General features: G+C 43.2%; 1 protein-coding gene across 1 annotated transcript in view; it reads left to right on the plus strand.

The window, feature by feature from the left end:
• atrnl1b (attractin-like 1b) overlaps nucleotides 1–19,129 on the plus strand; it is a 412,284-nt gene that overhangs the window by 164,781 nt on the left and 228,374 nt on the right. The window contains exons 23-25 of the mRNA XM_042336792.1: nucleotides 8,925–9,019; nucleotides 14,460–14,538; nucleotides 17,643–17,800. Of these exons, the coding sequence (XP_042192726.1) occupies nucleotides 8,925–9,019; nucleotides 14,460–14,538; nucleotides 17,643–17,800 (332 nt within the window). The remainder of the gene's footprint in view (nucleotides 1–8,924; nucleotides 9,020–14,459; nucleotides 14,539–17,642; nucleotides 17,801–19,129) is intronic.

A 19,129-nucleotide genomic window follows, 5' to 3' on the forward strand; every position in this document is an offset into this window, starting at 1 on the left:
TTCCACTGGTTTGGGCATCAGTGACCAGGATACATAAATATAAGATGGCAATTAGGAGAATCAAAAAAAAGAATTTAGGAGGAACTAGTTCACGTAGAGTGGTGAGAGGGTGGAACTCGCTGCCTGAAGTGGTGGTTGAATCAGATAATGTATCTGTAATCAGGTGGGTATGGGAGGGAGTAAGAAATGGGTGGACTGTTCTGTTTACCTACAAAATGTACAGGGCTGTATAGAGTCTTGAATGTTACACTAAAATATTCCACCATCGGTGGCCGCTTTCAGCCACTACGCCCCGAAACTCTGAAACCCTCTCCCTCAATGCCTCCGCCTCCCTCCCTCCCTCCCTCCCAAAATGCAAGTTGTTGTCAAAAATCCTTTGAAGCTCTTTGATATCAAATGCAAGGATGATGATTATTAAAGCAAAATGCTGTGCAAACACATCTCATCAGCTGTCAATGTTTGCTCACTTGCACCAATACAGAAACTTGGATTAACATGTATTCTCAGCCTGCAGCTATGAAAAGAAATGTGTACTACATATTCTCCTTCTTGCAGCAGTGACTGATTTGACCTCTGCCTGTAAATGACCCTGTTTCAGTTGTCAAGCATTTATGCGTTTAAACGAAATGGTACTTTTCTGCTTGTTTTTGTCTCTCACGTGGTGTGCTGTTGTGCGCAGACGCGTTTTAATACAGAATTTTTAAAAAATCAAGCGTTTTGTGGCAAATCGCGTTTGCGAGCTGAAAAGGCGAGTTGAGGCACAAATTGACACGGCTTCAGGTTGCCACTCACATTCATGGGTTTACAGATCCAAACAAATATATGTTCCGAATAACAACAGCTTGCATTTCAATAGCACCTTCACGGAGGAATTATCGTCCAACAAGGGAAGGGGGGAATGGGATAGTGACCCTTGGTGCAGTTAAAGAGATAACATAAATCACTATAATAACTCACAGTAACTCAGTGGTTAGAGCACTCGCCTCGCAAGCGAAAGAACGTGGGTTCGATTCCCGGAAGGGCGAAACATTGGGCAAGTCATTTCATTTTACAGTACTTTCTGTGAAGTGCTTTGAGATGTCTCAAAGACACGATAAGGCGTTGTATCAAATGCAAGGATTATTATTATTTTCTTCTTGCCGTGAGGATCATTACTGTTGTGCTTATATTTTTTATTTATTTGCCCTCATATTGGGATGTGTGAAAACTGCTTCAGATGCGAGAGCGGATTCAAAAAAAAGGGAGGAAGAATAACATTGAATAGATTATACACACATTCTGCACATTACATTTATTACCTTTATTGTTTACAGGTTACATTTATTGTTCCACGTATCTGACCTGTGTGGCACCACCTTCATATTTTAACGCATTTTATTTTCTCTCGGACCCGTGGGTGACAGAACAGTCAGGGAAATGCGCTGCCCTTTAATAAATTGCTGGTCTTGAAACAGTTTCAGAAAAAATCTTCCTTTCAGGCAGACAGACCTCCTTTCTCGTAAGGCACCAACCGGAAATGACACGAAAATAACACAATGGCAGGTCTTTACATAAAGCGTGATCAGAGGTGACACAGATCACAAATTAATGGGGATCTGGGGAAGAGAATTGTGACTTTAGGAAGAAAACGTAGCAATAAAATGGACAGATGACAGTGATATAACATTCTAAAGTGGCACATTGGCAGCACGATTCCGATTAATCAGGTTTGTTTTTTTTATTATATAAAAAAAGCTTTTCTGTGCACTCTGCCTAAGTTGCCTTGAGCTGAAGAGCTGGATTGTCAGCCTTGTATCCATTCCGACTGACTTCATTGAAAGTCAGAGTACAGATGGGCAAAGCTGCCCATTTCCTGGCCGTTCCTTGACCTTCGCACGGCTCGTTTAAGACGCCAGCTTTCTTGCAGCAAATAAAAATAGTTCTTAGTTTGCTGGAGCTCGCTGCGTTGGGCAGAATCAGTCTTTCTAAATCTGCCTTTGATTTATTTGTGATTCATAATTATCCCACCAACTTTGTAGACTTTAATGCCGGCAACTTGCATTTTATATTCGTTTTATTGCGAGGCAACACTGGGGCGAAATTGATTGTGCACAAACATAATGGAATCTTCAGAAGCAAGAGATTACATCGAAATGGCTCTTTTGTTCAAAGCTAATTGCTTTATCTTGGTAAGAAAGTTTCAAAGGAAATGCATATATTTGCAGTCTTACATGCACATTCCAAATTGCTAATTTATTGGTAATGTACAGTTAAACTGGCAAACTATTAGTTGCTAATGAGGTCCAAATGCAATTTCAGGCTGGTTTGTCAAGAGCCCTGAAGTGATATGATAGTGAATTGGAATGAAAGATAATCTTGTTTGGATAGTTCTTAATCTGGAAATTTAATTCCTTGGCTGTCAAAGCACTAGAGGGCACAATCATTATACTCTATACACTTATAATTTTCCCCAAAGAAGTGATGAAAAGGTGATGTGTACTCTTACTGTGTAATGATGTTAATTTAATTTGCAAATCCTTGTGTGTTTTTGTTTGTAATTAACGTGGAATACTGTAGGCACTGACAGCTTCATCTGTAGAGTATAATAATAATAATACTTGCATTTGATATAGCGCTCATCACATCTTCGAGACATCTCAAAGCGATTCACAGGATCTACTGTAAAGTGAATTGACTGTGTATAATTTGTGGGTGAAACACAGCAGCCAATTGCAGTGTCCCACAAAGGTTCGTGGATTGAGTGACCAAATTATTTTTTTTTTGAATGATTTATTACTCCCGGAAAAGCGATCCCTCAATCGACTAACAACCGGGTTCCTATTTACTGCCAGGTAAACAGAGGTGTGTGGAGTAAGGAAACTTGCCCAACATTTCGGCTTGTCAGGAATCAAACCCAAGTCCTCTCGCTTGCGAGGCGAGTGCTCTAACCACTGAGCTACAGGACTGTAGCATTGGTGTAGCAGATCCTCAGGCCTTACTCTTCTCTCACCTATCACCTCCACTGCCCAACACTCCCTCCAGCAACAACAGCGATAACAAATCAGTACAGAGCCTTTCACGTCAGGAGGACGTCCCAAAGCTCTGGATAGTCAGGGATCCGCACCCGAGCTGGTGGTTGGGATCTGGACGGGGAAGGAAGGAGCCGAGGCGGAGGGACTGTGGGATGGAGTTCCGGAGGGTGGGAACGGAGAGGCTGAAGTTGGGGGCGGGTAAGGCGGGGGACGTGAAGCAGGCCGGAGCCCGCTGAGCGGAGGGAGCCGACAGGTTGGTAGCACCACCCACAAATATGACCCCACAAAATATTTTAAGCTTTTAGAGGGTTATCACCTCGTGCACATGTGATGTTCCAATTTGCACGCATTAACTTGAGCCTTCTGCAAACAGGATCCGAACAGGATCCAGTTAAGATGCCTTAATAAGTTTGATATTACGCACGCAGCCATTTAGTTTGATTGCAGGTCGTTTTCAGAGATTATTATCAGGATGTGCTTGCATTGATTGTAGCTTGGATTAAGGGTTAATGAAGTAAAAGCTGAAAATTGGATTCACGTGCCAGCAGCCTGCAATGTGATCATGGTGACGATGGGTGATTATTCAAGGCAGTATCTATCCGTCTTTGAAATAGAGTATTGAGCCTTGTGAAATCTGTGGTGCTCTGTAAATTTCCCTGTACTGTTCAATTTGCACAATTGAGGTTCAACTGATTATACCTTGATGGGCTTTCTATGTTGGATGTAACGGTAATAATAATAATCCTTGTATGTGATATAGTGCCTTATCACGCCTTCAATAAGGAGACATAAGACGTGATAAGTATTGCACGCGGCAATTTTAATGCCATTCACCACAGAAATTTACAGTCATTCAGCTCCTTGAGCCTGTTTGGTTCATTTCAGTCCCATTTACTGGCCCCATTCCTTAAACCACTGAGGTATGTATTTTATTGATTGAAAGTACACTCTAGACCAGTTATTTTGTTGAATTGACTATACTGACATTGTTTGGCACATACAACTTCTCAATGACAGAACCATACAGTCAAGTTATCACAGTAAATTGCAGAATATTGCTTGATACTGAGAACACTTTCCTTGCTGTGCAGTTTTAATTTGTCCCTCTTGTCTAAAATGCTGCTGAGTTTGATTTAGAAGTGGAAATTAAGAGTCTTCAGGAAGTAAGTAGTTCAGATCTAAGGAGAGTAGCTTGATCGTAATGATGAAATACCTTAATGGGCAGGAAGAATTTTAATAGTTTGAAAAATATTAGCATGATTATTATCAAAAGGTTGGGTAAAATCCATAGCCATAAAGTATCGTGTCTATCCTGGTACTTAGCCCCAGAGCCTGTGTAGAGCATCCAGCTGTGATGTTAGTTCTAGCTAATATCTTTTATGCCTGAATATGAAGTCTAGATGCTCTACAAGCAAAAACCAAAGGCCTTCACATATTTTGCATTTCGTCTCTCCCGGCTGAATTACTGACAAACAAACTCCATCTGATTAGTCAGTGAAGTTGAGGGATATTAATTTTTCTTTAGATACATTAAACGGTGCCTCTGGAATGCTCTCCCTCAATCCCTCCGCCTTACCCCCCTCACTCCCCACCTTTAAATCCCACCTAAAGACCTTCCTCCTTGATCGTGCTTACGATCAACTCCCTCCCCTCCCTCTCCCCCCCTGGCTCAGGGTCAGACTCCGCCACTGCCAAGCGCTCTGGGACGCTACCCCACGTGATGGACGCTGTATAAATGCAAATTGTTGTTGTTTCACTAACTTCACTTCCGCACATGTCAGACACCCGGCTGCCCATAACCCCCTCCCCCCCCAAAAAAAACAATGCATATTCCCTACCCTACTGTACTTTGTCTAAAGTTTTTTATTGAAAAAAATGCTTCACAAACAATTCAGTGAGTAAAGCAAACCAGATGTTGGGATGTATCAACAGATCAATAGCAGCCGAAATAGTGGGGTCATCCTGCCACTGTGTAAATCCTTGGTGAGACCGTACTTAGAGACTGTACAGTTCTGGTCGCCGCAGTACAAAAAAGATATTGGAGAAATCGAGAAGATACAGAGGAGGGCAACCAAAATGATTGAGGGGATGGAGGGACTGGACTATGAGGATCCACTCAGTAAATTGCGCATCTTCACGCTGGAAAAGAGAAGATTGAGAGGTGACGTGATTGCTGACTTTAAGATTCTAAAGGGGCAAAACAATATAGATCATGTTGGGCTGTTTCAACTTGTCCAGAATAGTCAAACCAGAGGACACGGCCTGCGATTGAAGTCGGGTAAAATCAGAACAATCTACGCAAACACTATGTCAGTGAGCGAATAGTGAACCTGTGGACCAGGCTCCTGAGGGAGACGGTTGAATCTGGAAATGTTGATTCTTTCAAACACAGATTAGATAGTTTTTTTTAGGAAACAACATGATGGGATATAGTATAGAGGGAGTTTGGGCCATATGTGCATGCGACCACCAGGAAGGTGGAAGACGAACTAAATGGACATTGGTCTTTTTTCGTCTAGCATTTCTTATATTCTTAATTGCCTTTTAATATGAACAAGGCAAACAGGATGCCGGGCTATTTTGCCCAATTGAGCTTAGATCAGCAGAAGTCATACTCAGCCTCTATTAGTGCTTTGGCCTGACTGCACATAGTAATCATAATAATAATAATAATCCTTGCATTGGATACAGCGCCTTATCAAGTCGTTGAGACATCTCAAAGCGCTTCACAGAATGTATTGGAAAGTGGATTAACTGTGCATTTTGGGGCCAAAACACGGCAGCCAATTGCGCACAGCAGTGTCCCGCAAACATAGAGCCACTACAGACAGATCTGCTCACTGAGAAATAAGAGAGCCACCCATCCCCTCGAGGCAATGCAAAATAGAGTAACGACTGTTAGAGAAAATGAACAATAAGCCAACCATTAGACAAGCTAGGAAGTTTCAGTCTTGAATAGACGGCCACTGTATCTTGATTTTTGTCTTTTTTGTTCCCTTTTCTCTTCCCCACGACTAATTCTTTTTTTGCTGGAACAGTGTCCATTGATGGTATGAATAAGAGTATAGACTTGAAAGATACTGTGAGCTTGCTGAGAGATAATAAAGGAGCTCAATTATTATGTAGTAAAAGGTGAAGTACCTCACCACAAGGCTCAGTGATTCCAAGTTACTCTCCCAGTGATTTTTTTTGTTCGCTATTACAACATACTTATATATAAAAAAATTAACAAGGTGGGTATAAATGAACATCTTGTGATTCTTCACAATGATTTCCTTTCTTTGCATTAAAAACAGTAGGTTCTTGATGATCGGGAGTAATAACAATAATCCTTGCATTTAATATAGTGCCTTATCACATCGTAAAAATGTCTCAAAACAATTTCACAGTATATAATAATCCTTGCATTTGATATAGCGCTTTTCACATGTTCGAGACGTCTCAAAGCGCTTCACAGAATAGATTGTAAAGTGAATTGACTGTATATTTGTGGGCAAAACATGACAGCCAATTGCGCATTGCAGCGTCCCACAAACAGTCATGGATTGAAGTGACTAGCTATATTTCTTTACTGTAAAGTACAGTGACTGTACATTTGTTAGGGAACGCAGCAGCCAATGCGCACACAACAATGTTGCATAAACAGCCATAATAATAACAATAATAATCCTTGCATTTGATACAGCACTTTATCCCGTCTTTGAGGCGTTTCAAAGCGCTTTGCGGTATATACTGTAAAGTGGAGTGACTGTATATTTTGTGGGCGAAACAAGGCAGCCAATTGCGCACAGCAGCGTCCCACAAAAAAAATTATAATAATTTGGTCACTCAATCCACAAACAGTTGTGGATTGAGTGACCAAATTATTATAATTTTTTTTAAGGGCTTATTACCCCCGGAAAAGCGATCCGCTAATCGATTAACAACCGGGTTCCTACTTACTGCTGGGTAAAAAGAGGTGCGTGGAGTAAGGAAACTTGCCCAATATTTTTCCCTGCCCGGGAATTGAACCCAGGTCCTCTCGCTCACGAGGCGAGTGCTCTAACCACAGGAGTCCACATAGTGAAAGACCAATTATATTTGATGGATTGTTGGCCAGGACCAGGAGGAACCCCCTTATTCATCATACCCTTCATAACTTGACGTTGAAGCAGCCTCAAAATCCTGCTTTGCGCTATCAACCTACAGCCTTGATCTGAAGCATATGCTGCCAATCCAGAGGATAGAGCGTTGAAGGATTTATAGTGTGTTCTTTCTCCACCATGATTTCCTTCATCCTTTATAATCTGGTGATGGTTTCCACTTCCTTCAGTGTTGAGAAATGTTATTCCTCATGCAGCACAGTGACTGGAGGTCTGAAACTTGATCTCCGTGTGTTTTTATAAAGCAAAGAGTGCCATGTTTCCACCGGCCCCCACCCAGTTTCTCAAACGAACAGTTTCTGCATACCCCATGCCAATCGACGAACACCTACTCTCCCTTACACCCCCAACAACTCACATTTATGCAGCTCCCCTCACCCAGGGTAGCGTCCTAGAGCGTTTGACAGTGGCTGAGCACGACGCCAAGGGGAGGGAGGGGGTGTCTGTAGGCACGGTCGAAAAGGAAGGTCTTCAGGCGGGATCTGAAGATGGGAAAGGAATGGGGGCCAAGACGGAGAAATAGAGGCAGAGTGTTCCAGAGTGAGGCTGTGGGTTGGTGGGGGTGGGTAAATCTTTAATGGCTCCATCTACCTTAATCCTTTGTAGATATTCTGGGTCTCTCAGTATCTCAAATAGTATTTTCACATCTCTATTTCTATAGCTGAATAATAAAAATAAAGGTTGGTTCACTCTTTCAAGCTCAGATCAGCAAGCCTTAACTCTCTTTAAAGTTCAAGATTGTACAACTCTTTATTATTGCTCCCGATTCCTGGGAAAAGCATTTGATGCACCCATGGGGGAGGGAGAACAACCAGTTCGCCTCCCACCCTCTGCTGGCAGCCCCCTGGCACATGTAATGTGCCAACCTATATGCTGTATCCCATGATATTATTTCTTAACAGATTATCTAATTTGCTTTTCAAAGAAGCAAGAATAAAAGAAAAACCTTTTATGGGACTGTGACATGTACCCTAATAATCCTTAATCCTTGCATTTGATACAGCACCTTATCATGTCTTTGAGATGTCTCAAGGCCCTTCACAGAAAAAGCTGTAAAGTGCATTGACTGTAAATATTGTGGGTGAAACGCGGCAGCCAATTGCGCACAAACAGTTGTGAATTGACTGTTTACCCTTCACACAGGTGAAACCAAAATAAAGCTTTTAATAATAATAATCCTTGCATTTGATATAGCGCTTTTCACGTTGGGAGGACATCCCAAAGCGCTTCACAGAATGCACTGTAAAGTGAATTGACTGTATATTTGTGGGCGAAGATAGCCTAACTATGCACCCTGGCTATAAACTTACTTTACAGATGCTTGACTAACCTATAGGTGTGAATGGATTAAAGTTAGGAGAATAAGAGAATTTAATATTATGGCTACCGATGAAAGCTCAGTCGTATAGGTGAGGAGAAATTGAGTGACCAAATTGTGGCTTGAGGGACCAAATTGTTAGCGTTTTTTTTCGGAAGGAAGGAATTATTACCCCCAGAAAAAGAGATCCTCCAATCGACTAACAACCGGGTTCCTACTTACTGCTGAATAAACAGAGGCGTGTGGAGTAAGGAAACTTGGCCAACGTTTCACCCTGTCCCATACCAGCGTATGAATCGCCATCGATTTATATAACTGGCGATGAAGAGAGGAGATGATACTTTCCATCCTCTGGATCTTTTTTTTCCCCCCCTCAATGCAGACATGAAGGAAAAAGAGTACTTGCTATTTATGGAATATAATTGATGGTGTACTTTCGAATCTTTTCTACAGACGGCCTTTTGATTGACTACCAGTTCACCTTCAGCCTCATACAGGATGATGACCGCCATTACACAGCTATCAATTTTATGGCCACCCCCGAGCAGGTTGGTTTCATATATTTTTTTCTCTCTCTCTCTCCACTACAAATGATTTGCAGTTTAGAAGATTGTGCTCAGAGCAAGCAGCTTTCGTGAAGTATATCTCCTCAGGTTTTTTTTTCGTGAAGCGCATCGAAATTGTGCCGTTTGGGAAATTTATACAATACCCGGCTCTGTGCCCTCGACCAAACTGTGGAGATGAGGCTACATATTCCGGCTTTTAAGTTGTAATCTTGTTCAGCTTTCCGCTTTGCTTCCTCATGCCCTGTTGGTACCAGTGGAAGGTAAGCAGCATGATTTTCCGCCTCAGACACGAAATGTTCTTTTACTTCCTGAACCCTCATCGCTTTGGGTAGGGGACTATATATTTTTTTAAAAAGTGCCCCGTTTCGGAGCTGTGTGTAAGTTGTACTTCGATGCAGGACTCTGGGCTCATAGGTTCATTTTTAATCTTATTAAAATGTTTCATGTTTTTGATGTTAGCGTTGGCGGGCGGGCCTTCAGGCTCTCTGCCCCCACCCTCTGGAACTCCAACCCCAGTCCCACCCTTGCCTCCTTCAAGATACTCCTCTTCGGTCACCCTCCTACCCCCACCCTCCCCGCCCTCCACCCTTCCTGATCCCAACCACCAGCTCGGGTGCAGATCCCTGACTGTCCAGTGCCTGGGGACGTCCTCCTGACGTGAAAGGCGTTGTGTAAAAGCAATTTGCTGCTGCTTTTATTAAGGAGCTAGTCATGCATTTGCACTTGGGTGACTTTGGCAAAAATGGACAACAATAGTCCACACAATAGTCCCCCGAAAGAACTTGTTAGGAGCAGGGACACCCTTGATTAGACCACGGTGGAGCGAATCTTGCGGCTCAGCCCATGTTTATACACTCCTGTACTTTTCACACAGTCTAAGTCCGGCATTAAACTTCCTTGTTTCACTTAATGTTTCCAAAAGAAGACTCGTGTCTCTTCTGACCGCACCAACCCCATCTGAGTTTTGTTCGTGTCGTCCTCAGTTGTTTGCGCATTTTTGTTCTTGGCTGCATGTGCTTCACTGCGAAGGGACTGAAGAAGTTTTTAATATCTCCTCCTTCCGCCAAACACGTGCACACACTCATTCGCACACACACTTACTCACACACACTTACTCACACACACTTACTCACACACACACTCACATACACACTGACTCACTCACTCTCACTCACACGCACTCTCACTCACACGCCCTTTCACTCACACGCACTTTCACTCATGCACTATCACTCACTCACACACACACACACCCACTCTCATACACAATGAATCTCACTCACTCACCCACCCCCCACACATACACTCTCTCGCTCACACACACTCACTCTCTCGCTCACGCACACTCACTCGCACACACCACTGCCGCTCTTGAAACCATTTTGTTTGATGCTCCCTCATTCTTTCATCTGATTATCTACCAACGTGTTTTCAAGTTCTATTTGCTTCACACCAATACATAACCTTTACATTTCCTTGAGATGTAGATCTCTGGTGGCTGCAAAGAAAATCAGCGCAAAGCTGCAGTGCGTTACTCTTATTACGCTATCTGCTAAGTATAAAGATAAGACTGATGTATAATAAATTGGGTAAGAGAAGCAGAAGGACAATTTTCCTCCTAGGAGTAATTTTATTTATGTACCATTCAGCAGCGTTTCTGCTTCAAGATAAATTGGAACGCAACGTCTTTTTACTTCTCTGAGAGAATACTCACGAAATGTGAAATGTGGTTGGAATCTGCAGGGTACTAAACATCCTATTTAGAAATGCAAAGTACCAGATTGTTTTTGTGTTCACAATTAAGTTGTGCGGGATTGCCGCTCACTCAGCGCGATCGATGCGTAGGTAAGCAGGATGTGTCCCTCCAGGGAGAGAATTCACATTCCACGAGACAAACGACGACCACAACAACAACTTATATTTGCACAGCGCCTTTCACGTCAGGAGGACGTCTCAAGGCGCTGGTTAGTCAGGGATGTGCACCTGAGCTGGTGGTTGGGATCAGGAGGGGTGGAGGCGGGGAGGGTAGGGGTAGGAAGGTGACCGAAGGCACGATCAAAGAGGAGGGTCTTGAGACGGGTCTTGAAGGAGGCAAGGGATGGGGCGAGCAAGGCGGAGGGACTGTGGGATGGAGTTCCAGAGGATGGGGGCAGAGAAGCTGAAGGGAAATCTCAGCTTGGTTTGGATAACCTTAAACATGGTGATGGGTTTCCGCACATGTCAGACTGCCTCTTTGGTGGCATTTTGCTTGCAACAATGATATAAGTGCAATTTGAAAGCTGCGTAGAATAGTCAGTCCCTCACCAGGTGCGCTCCCCGGATTTCCAGATCAGGCTTCTTTGTCATAGCACCAACCCTCATTAACCAAAAAAAATGGAGTGCACATTAAAAGCTCTGATGGAAATTTGCAAAGTGCTTGTAAAATCAATGTCAGTGCACCTGTCTGAAGTAAATAAGGTTCGGCCAGATGCTGGGATGAAGATTAATGAAATGTCCAATGCAGTCGGTGTAATTGTAAAGGTTTGATGTTTCAAGGGAATTCGTGCCTTTGGCTTTTTAATCAGGCGATCACTTTCCTCTCCATGGACCGATCAGATTTCCTTTCCCTTCTCCGGATGACCCTCCCCACATTCCCATTAATAATAATAATAATCATTGCATTTGATATAGTGCTTTTCACGTCTTCGAGATGTCTCAAAGCGCTTCACAGAATATGTGAATTGACTATATATTTGTGGGCGAAACGTAGCAGCCAATTGCACACAGCAGCGTCCCACACACAGTCGTAGATTAAAGTGACCAAATTATTATTAATTTTTTTCTTGAGGGATTATTATCTCCCACCCCCTTTGGCTTCTACCTTCAACTTGGATTCCCGGCCGTTAACTTTGAGACGTTCACTCGCTGTGAAAGTCGCTTTATTATAATAATAAAAATAAGCCTTACATTTGAAAAATAAGCCTTACAGCGCTTTATCACGTCTTCAAAGCACTTCATAGCATATACTGTAAAGTGTAGTGACTGTATTTTGTGGGCGAAACACGGTAGCCAATTGTGCACAGCAACTGAGCACACAACATTCATTTATGAATGTACATCAGATTTATTGTATCTTAGGACTTTGAGCACTATTTCTTCTGTACCTGGGACTCTCATAGCAACACATCTCTTGCATGTTTGCCAACTGATTAATTCTGCTGATGGAACGAGCAATATATGTTGCTAATGAAGGGTTAATATCGTAGGATATGAAGAGGAGGCATGCAATCCTGCAGTTTCCTCCATTGACTTTGGCTGAGGCAAGCAGAACATTTACTGAAAGTTTCTTCTGCAGTTTTCCTGGGTTTTGGATCGAGTCCACGATGGTTTGCAGTTCTGTTCTTCAATTTAATTTAACATTGGGCTTCTCCTGGTGGGTGGCATTGCGTTGTGTGGGTGTAGAGAATTGACAACTAATTGAATGCTGCAGCATTTGGGGAGTCAGGAGCGCAATGTGACGGCAAATACAATGGGAGCCCAAGCTTTGGTTTTTATTTTGTTTTAGGGGAAACGCAGTAAGGACAATAATCATCCTTGCATTTGATATAGACCCCATCCCGTTGTCAACATGTCTCAAAGTGCTTCACAGGATATATTGTAAAGTGGAGTCACTGTGTAATTTGCACACATTGTTGTCCCACAAATAGCCATGGACTGACTGACTAACTGACCAATTTCATTTGGGGGAATTTTTGGCCAGGACACCGGGAGAAACTCCCTTCTCTCTTCGAATAGTGCCATGGGATCTATAACGTCCACCTCGGTTTAACATCTCATCCAAAGTTCCGCAGCCCTCACCATCCCAGACTCCACTGGAGTGTCAGATTGGGCTGTGATCCCAAATCACGACGTGAGGCTTGAACCCACAGCCTTCTGAGTAAGAGCCAAGAGTTTGTGGAAGAATGCTGAAGAGTGCACGCAAACTGCCATGGTGTGAATGACCAATATTATCTGGGGGGATTTGTTTGTGGAAATACTGTTAATAATAATTCTAATAATCCTTGCATTCGGTATAATGCCTTTCACGTCAGGAAGACGGGAAGCACTTCACAGGATATTCTGTATATAAAGTACGGTGTGTGTTTTGTGGGCAAATGCTATTGCGCTTCATAGGATTTTGAAATAGTTTGAACTGTTATTTCTGGTTATTTTGTTTTCTGTTTGATAATAATAAAAATAATCCTTGCATTTGATACAGCGCTGTTCACGTCTTCTCGACGTCTCAAAGCGCTTCACAGAATATGCTGTAAACTGCATTGACTGTATATTTGTGGGCGAAACGTGGCAGCCAATTGCACACAGCAGGATAAATAATATTTATTTGCAGGGCAAACAATAATAAATTGGTTCATTTTCAATCCACAAACAGTCGTGTTATTTATTATTGTTTTTGTTTTGGAGGGATTATTATTAGGTGTGTGGAGCAAGGAAACTTCCCAAGGTTTCGCCCTCTGCCTGGAATTGAACCCAGGTGTCTCGCTTGCAAGGCGAGTGCTCTAACCACTGAGTACGGGCCTGATGTTACTGTATGAAAGCTAAAACTTTGATGGAATGAGCCAAACTGCAAAAGAACTTATTGCTGTATCGTGAGAATTGGATTTCTCGTGTGAGCAATTCCACTTTTCTTTTACAAACTTAATTTTCTTTAGCGCAGGATGGGTTGGTTAGACTCTCAGAGATTGCTGTAATGTCAGAGGTTCCCGCTGTTGAAGTGAATGGTTAAAGTGAGGTCCCGTTTGCTCGTCCGATCTTATATTAAAGATTCCATTGCATTGCTCAAAAAGAGAATGCTGCGTTCACCTACAAATACAGAGTCACTGAACTTAATCCTGGGAAGAGCTTTGAGACATTCCAACAATGCAATCAGGTTCTGTGTCAATTGCAAGGATTATTATTACGCTCAAAACCTGTGTTGCAAAGCTGTTGGTTTCCATTCTCTTTAGAAACATCCAGCTTAATCCTTTTGTGACCAAAGCATTCCTGCAAAGTACAGGGGAAAATATGAGCATTGCTAAATTCCGATGCAATTCTTTGATTGTCTATCGTGTTTCATCGTGGGGGACTTGTATTAGAAGAGCTCATGTTTTTACATTTGAATTTGCGGATGGTAATTTTTGCTCGAGGTAAAACACCGATGCCTTTTTTCAGAATGACTTAATTTGGAGGATTAATAATACTTGTTGCTTCAGGCATCTCACAGGTCATTGAAAATTAAAATTGTTGGAGGGGGAGAGATGGGTGGTTGCGTGCGTGTGGTTGAGTGGGGGGAAGGTAATCAGTGCTTAAATAAATATTTCTATTGACGTTGCAGTATGTTGGATGACATGACATCCACTTACTTTTTCCATTAGGTAATTTTTAAATATGTATTTTTTTTTGACAGACAGACAAAGATCTCGACCTGTCCATCAATGCGTCAAACAACTTCAACTTAAATGTCACTTGGTCTGCAGGCTCAACAGGTAAGAGATGGAGAACTCTGCAGCTCGTGTACTGTCCCGCACCAGGCTTCACAACCATATCACTCCCACCCTCGCTCGCCTCCACTGCTCCCCATCCCCCAGAGGATCGAATTCAAGATCCTCATCCTCACCTACAAGGCCATTCACGGCCTCGCTCCCTCCTACCTCTCCGACCTACTATCCCCCTATCTACCCGCCCGTACCCTCCGTTCCTCTGGCTCCGGTCTGCTCCACATCCCCCGCCCCAACCGCCCTACCATCGGTGGCCGGGCCTTCAGCCTCTCAGCCCCGAGGCTCTGGAACTCCATCCCCAGTACCTTCGCCGCCTCCTCCCTTTCCTCCTTCAAGGCCGGTCTCAAGACCCTTTCTCTTTGACCGAGCCTTCAGCTCTCCTCTCGACTCTCTACCCCCTCCTCGCTCGCTCCCTTCCCTCCCCTCACCATTTCCCCCCTGCTCGGGTCCTGACCCAACTGTCCAGCGCTTTGGGACGTCCTCCCGACGTGAAAGGCGCTCTATAAATGGAATCTTGTTGTTTAAAAAAAATAGTGTCTTTGATGTTTCTTGTTCAGATTCGTTCACAATAGCGGGATCTGATCGGAACTGAAATGCCAAAAAAAAAAAGGGGCATCCCATCAAAATCTTGATAAAACTCTTTTTCCTTCAGGCTTCTCGTTATTGAACATTTCTGGGATGGCATGTTGCAACTTGGCGTCTGTCTTATTTCTTTAACTCTATATGTTGGATGCCCAGATAACCAATAATCTTTTTCCAAATCCATTAAAATGCACTGTGTGATATGCAGGACTTGTTAGGTTTAGGGGAGACACTGAGCATTTTGTTCATTGTGAAATATTTTCTGATGTTGCATTCTTAAAGCAGAAGGTCTCAGTTAAAACTCACTGCAGTGATCTGGCCTAAATTCACTTCATTCCCTTGTGGCACGAGTGTATCTTGTGCTGCACACAGTCGAATCCGTAGCTTTCCGCCGAATAATGTTTTATTCAATCTGACGTATCCACTTGTGCACAATCTAAGGTGTGTGTTTGTGCTTGGCTCAGTTAAGTGGCACTCTCACCCCAGAGCTCGGAGGTTGTTGGTGGAAACCCTCCATTGGATCTTTGAGCTCACAGCTTTGCCTTCACCCAGCGGCTCAAGCCATCAGAGAAATCTGATCAGATTGCAGCTGTGGTGCTGGGCTGCATTGCATTGTTGAAGGTACCTAAAAATCGCTTCAGGATGTCTCGAAGACGTGATAAGGTGCTATCTCAAATGCAAGGATTGTTATTATTATGATTGTTCAAGTGGACTTTAAAGTTCTCATGATAAAGAATTCTACAGACTATCCTAATACCCCACAAACAGCAGCCTGACTGAGATAAACCAATGAATTTAGCACACAAGGGAATTAAGATGGGACACTCCATGTTGCATAATGTATTTAATTACTAAACCGTTACTCAGTTCTTCTGTTTCTCCTCTTTCCTCCAATACTGCCTCAGATTATAATGTAATGTAGAATTACGTTTTGGTTCACTGTGTTCATTGCTGGTATTTTAAAGAAAATCTTCCTTTGATTGTGTGTAAAAGAAGTTTGCATGCGGTTTGAAAGGTGAAAAAAACTCTTTCATTACTCGAGGGTTCAAGGTCGTTTTTATTTATCTTATTCAACTAAGATTAGATTTTTTTTAATATTAGGAATCGCTGCAGCTGTGCATTCTATGTACATAACTCTATTAAACAGTCTGGCTTTGCTTTTCCATTTCGGTTTAGATTGGTTTTCTAACAAAGTCTCTGACTGCATTAAAATTCCTGAAGCCACAGAAAAAAAAAGAAATACTGTAATTCCAGTTAAGATAACTTTGCATTTGCCTAACAGCTGTTGCTTGTAAGATTCGAAGGTCTGCTGTCAGGCATGTCGTGCTGCATTTAATTTTCAAAGTGAGCGAAATACAGTTCACGCAAACCAGATAAAAAGAGCACGGGCTTTTAAATACCATGGATGAGTCATTTAACAGCGATTATGATTCTGTGTCCTGCATTCTTCTTCGTTGGGAGTTTGGTGTTCGATACAATTCTTTTCATCGCACTTCTTGAACGCTGTAAGCCTTTGTGCACCATACCTGTCAAACTCTGCCCGCGGTTGTCTCCTTTACACTCCCACTCGCCAAATGGTACGAGAATCCCAATTTAACTGTGGGAATTATAAAGCAAAAATAGACACCAATTTGGTGCCCCTGGATTTCATGGACAGCAGCATCTATCTCGGCCTGTCCCGCCCACCATCGAAGGTCGGGCTTCCAGCAAATCTACTCGACTCTGGAACTGAATCACTGACTCCCTCCGACTCGCTCCCTACCTCACCTCTTTCAAGTCTGTCTCTTAACCTACCTCTTTGACTTCACATTTCCCCTCCCTACCTCCCTCCCTCGGGTCCCACCCCCAGCTCGGGCGCCAAGATAGGACTGTTAAGTACCTTGGGAAGTCTTCCCAACATGAAAGTCGCTATGTAAATGTGTATTGTATTGCATCTGCTCCCATTACAGTGCTCTCTGGCTGAGGCTTGCCCTCCTCTTGTTAGGTACCTCTTTTTCTTTGTCCTGTTGCTCTTAATTTTCAGAGGGTATTGGTTGCATTTGTTCTCATTGCAGCCTCCCTCTCTCGCAGTAACTTGTTGGTTCTGTGATCCCTGCACAATACAGGCTGAGGTTAGATTCATTTACCGCTTGCATGTGCTCACAGTACTGGGAATAAACAGATCCTGTTTTACTGTATATGACGAAAAAATTGGAATAAAAAATAAGGAATGTGGGCTAATCTGTGGGTAGGGTTTTTGCTCTCGGAGACTCTAGCCCGAGTGAAGGGGGCTATATAAATGCACTTGCTATTGCACAACAGGAGATATTCACTTGAGAGATTTGTGAAAGTATTAATTTGGTCACAGTGACTAATCAACTGATAATTAATGAGCATTTCCTATATAGTCCGTAGAGGATGCCCAGTATTTGACCCAAACTCTTTTAAAGTGATGGCCGTGCTTGTAAAATGCGATTTTTGCAAACACCGGATATAATTTTAACCAAATTTCACAATTTCTCAACCTGCAGCTGGAACAATATCTGGAGAAGAAGTTCCCATCATCTCGAAGATGAGCATTAAAGAATACAGAGATGGCTTCTCTTACGAAAAGTTTAACTTTCGCAATAACCCGAATATCACATTCTACGTGTATGTTAGCAACTTTAGCTGGCCCATCAAAATACAGGTGAGTTCTTGTTTTTTCCTCAGTGAAAAGATGCAGCCTCGATCTCTGTTTTATATAACTCCGGCCAAACACAAACAATGTGAAACTTGTGAAATTAAGCAACACTATTTAGACTCTGATGCTGAGAAGCTGCTCTCTAACCTTGACTTGACAGTCGTAGGCTTAACATCTCAGTCACCAGCGTTGTGAGATAATAATGTGAGCGAAATGCAACTGCGACTTGTTTAAGACTTGTCATTTATCATTTTGTCATTTGTCATTTATATTGAGATTTGTCATTTCTATCATTTCCCGCAACAGAGTGAATTGAGAGTGGGGAGCAGGATTTATATGTTAAGTTCTCAACTCTGCTCACCAACGGGAGCTGTGCCCATACTCGATTTATGTGCAAGCACAGAACTTTGGGTCTCAGTCGTTCTTTCTTTTTAAATTTTATAATGCTGTTTAATGATAACATTGCAAAGAGTCCCTTAATTCAAGATCCCTCGAATTCAAGATCCTCATCCTCACCTACAAGGCCATTCACGGCCTCGCTCCCTCCTACCTCTCCGACCTACTATCCCCCTACCTACCTGCCCGTACCCTCCGTTCCTCTGGCTCCGGTCTGCTCCACATCCCCCGCCCCAACCGCCCTACCGTCGGTGGCCGGGCCTTCAGCCTCTCAGCCCCGAGGCTTTGGAACTCTATCCCCAGTGCCTTCGCCGCCTCCTCCCGTTCCTCCTTCAAGGCCGGTCTCAAGACCTTTCTCTTTGACCGTGCCTTCAGCTCCCCTCTCCACTCTCTACCCCCTCCTCGCTCCCTCCCTTCCCTCCCCTCACCCTGACCATTTCCCCCCTGCTCGGGTCCTGACCCAACTGTACAGCGCCTTGGGACGTCCTCCCGACCTGAAAGGCGCTCCATAAATGGAATCTTGTTGTTGTTGTTGTTAAAAGTTCATGGAAAACCTAAGGGACCCTTTCTGAACAGCAGCCTGCATTTCTACCGTAGCAATTGGAATCTGTGTCCTAGTGGAACCAACTTTTCAAGGTGCTCCAGGGAGGCAGACTCACAGAGCAAATCGTTTCCCACTTGTGCCACGTCACACAACAAGCCGTGTGTTTTTCCACTGCAAAACCTCGCCCGAAAACTTCAGTGCGAACTGGGGAAAATCACATTTTCAGCTCAAATGTTCAGTCCACTGTTGTGAATAATATAAGTATCTTGCGAACCAAGGTTATGCTTTTACCAGCTGACCCTAAAGACCATTGACAATCGCACAGGATCTGTGGCATTGCGATTTTACCATGTAAACCACCTTTATGATAGAATATTTCTTGATTTATACCTTAA

The sequence above is a fragment of the Callorhinchus milii genome, unplaced genomic scaffold (assembly GCF_018977255.1).
Source record: "Callorhinchus milii isolate IMCB2004 unplaced genomic scaffold, IMCB_Cmil_1.0 Scaffold7, whole genome shotgun sequence".
In the NCBI taxonomy this organism is placed as follows: Eukaryota; Metazoa; Chordata; class Chondrichthyes; order Chimaeriformes; family Callorhinchidae; genus Callorhinchus; species Callorhinchus milii.